At 40.5% G+C, this 3,661-nt stretch overlaps 1 protein-coding gene across 1 annotated transcript; it reads left to right on the top strand.

The window, feature by feature from the left end:
• The first annotated feature begins 372 nt into the window (after window positions 1-372).
• LOC104416159 (caffeic acid 3-O-methyltransferase) lies at window positions 373-2,330 on the top strand. Its single transcript, XM_039298820.1, has 4 exons — window positions 373-776; window positions 1,168-1,481; window positions 1,741-1,808; window positions 2,028-2,330. The coding sequence occupies exons 1-4, from the start codon at window positions 373-375 to the stop codon at window positions 2,328-2,330; spliced, it is 1,089 nt and encodes a 362-aa protein (XP_039154754.1).
• The last annotated feature ends 1,331 nt before the right edge of the window (window positions 2,331-3,661 follow it).

The following is a 3,661-nucleotide window of genomic DNA, read 5'->3' as shown; positions in this document are numbered from 1 at the left end:
GTGAAACAGAAATAGTTTTTTCTATTTCTGTTCTCTAGAACAATTTTTGAACAGAAACACAAATAAACACACCATTCGAGGGTAACGATAGTACATATCCATTTCTATCTGGATCCAGTACTCTGTGATTCTTCCGTGCGTAAAATCTCGGAATATGATAGGGCAAGAAAGGCTATTTTTTCTATAGAAAAAATAAAGAACCTGTGAAACCTAGCATGGCACACAGCTCATCAGTTACCTTATAAAAGCGACTCCATCGTCGCACTCTTTTCAAACAGTTTCTTAGTCCTCTCAACTTCCCACTCCAAAGCGCAATCTCTCCTGCTGTGCGGATTGAAAAGAACCTAAGAAAGAAAAAAAAAATCAGGAAACATGAGTTTGGACGAAACCCTAGCGGTCACCACCGCCCAAGAAGACGAAGAGTACTTGTTCGCTTTCAAACAAAATATGATCTCGTGCGTTCCACTGGTCCTGAAGGCCACCATCGAGCTCGGCATCCTCAAGCTCTTGTGTGAGAGCACTGCTCAGCTCTCGCCCACCCAGATTGCGTCCCGCCTCTCCATCAAGAACCCCAATGCCGGTGGCACCATCGACCGCATCCTGCGTTTGCTCGCCAGCTTCTCTTTCCTCTCGTGCACCCTCACGCAGGACAAAGCCGGACGGCCTGAGAGGATGTACGGCCTGGGCCCCTTGAGCAAGTACTACGTGAGCGAGGAAGGCGCTAGCATGGCGCCATGGTTGCTTTTACTCTTTGACGAGGTTTCCCTGAGATCGTGGTACGTAAATAAATAAATTCGGACTGTCACATTCTGTGGGACTCACCATGTTCGCTAGTTAAGTTTATGCAACAATATCTCGTTCCCATCTCATGCAAAATTGATTAGCTTGACACTTGAAGTTAAATTTCATTGCCGTTGAATATATGAGAATGTGACAACAAATTTTGAAGAAGTAATGTGATGGCTATTAAATGCATCAAGCACATCAACAAGAGTCATCTTTATATATATATATATATAATAGTGACAAGATGAGATCACTTTAAATAAATATTTTGATTGGATGGCTGTCTGCACATTATTGACAATTTTAGAGAGTGAATATATTTTTTATCACAAGGCGGATATGTTGTTAATTGGGGTTTGTATATGAATGCTTGCTCTGTAGGTTTTACTTAAAAGATGCAGTGATTCAAGGAGAAGGCGACCCTTTCAAGCTGGCGAACGGCACGACCCTCTTCGACTACACCGGGATAGACTCGAGGTACAACAACCACTTCAACAATGCCATGAAGTGTTTGTCTACCATTTTCATGGGCAAAATCATGGACACTTACCACGGATTTGAGAATGCCAAAACAGTCGTTGACGTTGGCGGCGGTGTTGGCGAATGCCTTAAGCTTATACTCTCCAAGCACCCCCACCTCCGGGGCATAAACTTCGACCTGCCCAATGTTGTCAAAAATGGGCTTTCTTATCCTGGTAATTGATTTTCGAACTAAAATTTCCAACTTCCTCTATAAACAAACAAAGTTCAATGTAAATTATGCTCCATAGATTAATTCTCTCAACGGATTGAACCTTTCTAATTCATTTCAATTCATGTTAAAAACACCTCGTTTGCTCCCTACCTGTTGATTGCCTTCTTCCTATAATTATGTCACCTATATACAGTTGGCCCTTCTAAGGATGTCTAATGAAGCAAAGAAGACGAAATGAGACAACTAGTTTTTTATGGCAGGTTTGGAGCATGTAGGAGGGAGCTTTGTGGATGATCCCATCCCAAAAGGAGACATCCTCTTAGCAAAGGTTACTTTGGATTAATTGTTTAGTACTCAAGCTCCCGGAAATGAAATGAAAAGAAACGTGTAGAATTACGTAGCTTATAGTTTATTTGAACAAGATTTCTCTAATTGATTTTAATTGATTTTGCATTAATAAGACAGTTCCAATGTACGAGCATTTTGTTTAGGACAGATTGGCGATCGGGAGTCTTAATTGATTTTGATTGTTTGCTGTTTGTTGCAGTGGCAATTCCATAGTTTCACGGACGAGTTCGTCATACAGCTCCTGAAGAAATGCTGGAACGCGTTGCCGGCATCGGGCAAGGTGGTGATCATAGACCCAGTCAGCCCGGAATACCCAGGGACGGATCTAGTGACCCGGGCCACCTTCACTTCCGACATGGTCATGCTGGCCTTGCCCCCTGGAGGGAAAGATCGGACGCTGAGGGAAGTCGAGGTCGTGGCCCACGCGGCCGGGTTCAGCTCTCCGAAAGTGGGCTGCCAAGTCCTCCACATGTGGGCGCTCGAGCTATATAAAACCGCCTAATTCGCTTGCCGGAAAATCCTCCCCGCATCGATCTTGCCTTGCGCTATGTCGTATTGTGTCCATCTTTGGATTTCCAATTGAATAAAACTGTTCTTGTTATGCTTTCAACTTTTCTAGAATTGTTTCCTAGTACGCATTGATGCAAATGGTCTTCATTATCCATTTGTTTCTGTTGTAATAAAAATGCAAGAAGGCTTACGCTTACCAATTCTGCAATTGGAAGAGCCGGAAAAACATAAAGGACGACCATGAGATATTAACAGGGATCGAAATGATCAAATGCCGAAAATTGTTGTATGGTTCCAACGCCGGCAAGACATTATGATTATCATTATTTATGTGTGGTGAAAATTTACATTCAAGTTTGAAAGTTGAAAATAAATAGCCCCCCACAGAATTGACCTAGTGGCAACGCTGTTCTTAATCTTTTAGCTTAGGAGTCAATGGTCGTGAATTCAATTCCTACATTATGGAACCTGGATTTAAGTGGGGGACCCAAGATGATGAGTTACTGTGCTAATTCTCCCCATGTAGCTGGCTAATACGATTGAGCTCTGAGTTGTTATAAAAAAAGAAAAAGAAAATAAATGCACATCATTCAAACCCATGGAAAGATTTTGATTGCATTCAAATAAGCCCATATTATCGAAAATAAATTGTTTATATTCGCAAATTTTGGAAATTATAATTTCTTAATTATATAACTTACGTCGATTAGTAATATAATTGCCAAGCAGCTATAACGGGTGAGGTTGGCAGCGATGAATTGATGGCGGCATGATGCCACCTTTCTCACTTTTTTTCTCCCTCTTTTGTAAATTTTTTAGATTATTTCTTCTTTTAAACTATGTTTAATCTTAGAATGTCTCTACACAAATGAGAAGATAAGTAACGTGTAATAGTAGAAAGAAAACTAAAAATACTTGGAATAGACAAGTTCTAGCAAATGCGAAAAAAATGGCTTAATTTCTATAATAAAGTAAAAATTCTCTACGTTAAGATTCATTCTAACTACTCGCACGTTGCAAAGCCACAAATAATACATTTGAAATATTATGAAGTAAAAGCCGATGATTGTGAAACATGTTCTCCAACAGGATGTCAAATGAATAATTATCTGGTACTATTCACTTCTCGACCGTTCTTGTAACCACTGAGCAGGTGTATTGCACCTCCTTGAGCAACCGAGAAAGAAAGGATTTCTCATTGCAAGTTAGCAACCCTAATTTTTAGTCCTAGGAGTCGAATTAATTATCGAAAGTCAAGTTGTGTACATGAGTGCGACACATCTGTTATTCAAAGTCACGATCTAACCATTCAATGTAACTTTG

This window comes from Eucalyptus grandis, chromosome 8 (genome assembly GCF_016545825.1).
Source record: "Eucalyptus grandis isolate ANBG69807.140 chromosome 8, ASM1654582v1, whole genome shotgun sequence".
Lineage (NCBI taxonomy): Eukaryota > Viridiplantae > Streptophyta > Magnoliopsida > Myrtales > Myrtaceae > Eucalyptus > Eucalyptus grandis.
The sequence above is the reverse complement of the archived record's forward strand: the minus strand, read 5'-3'. Positions and strand labels throughout refer to the sequence as shown.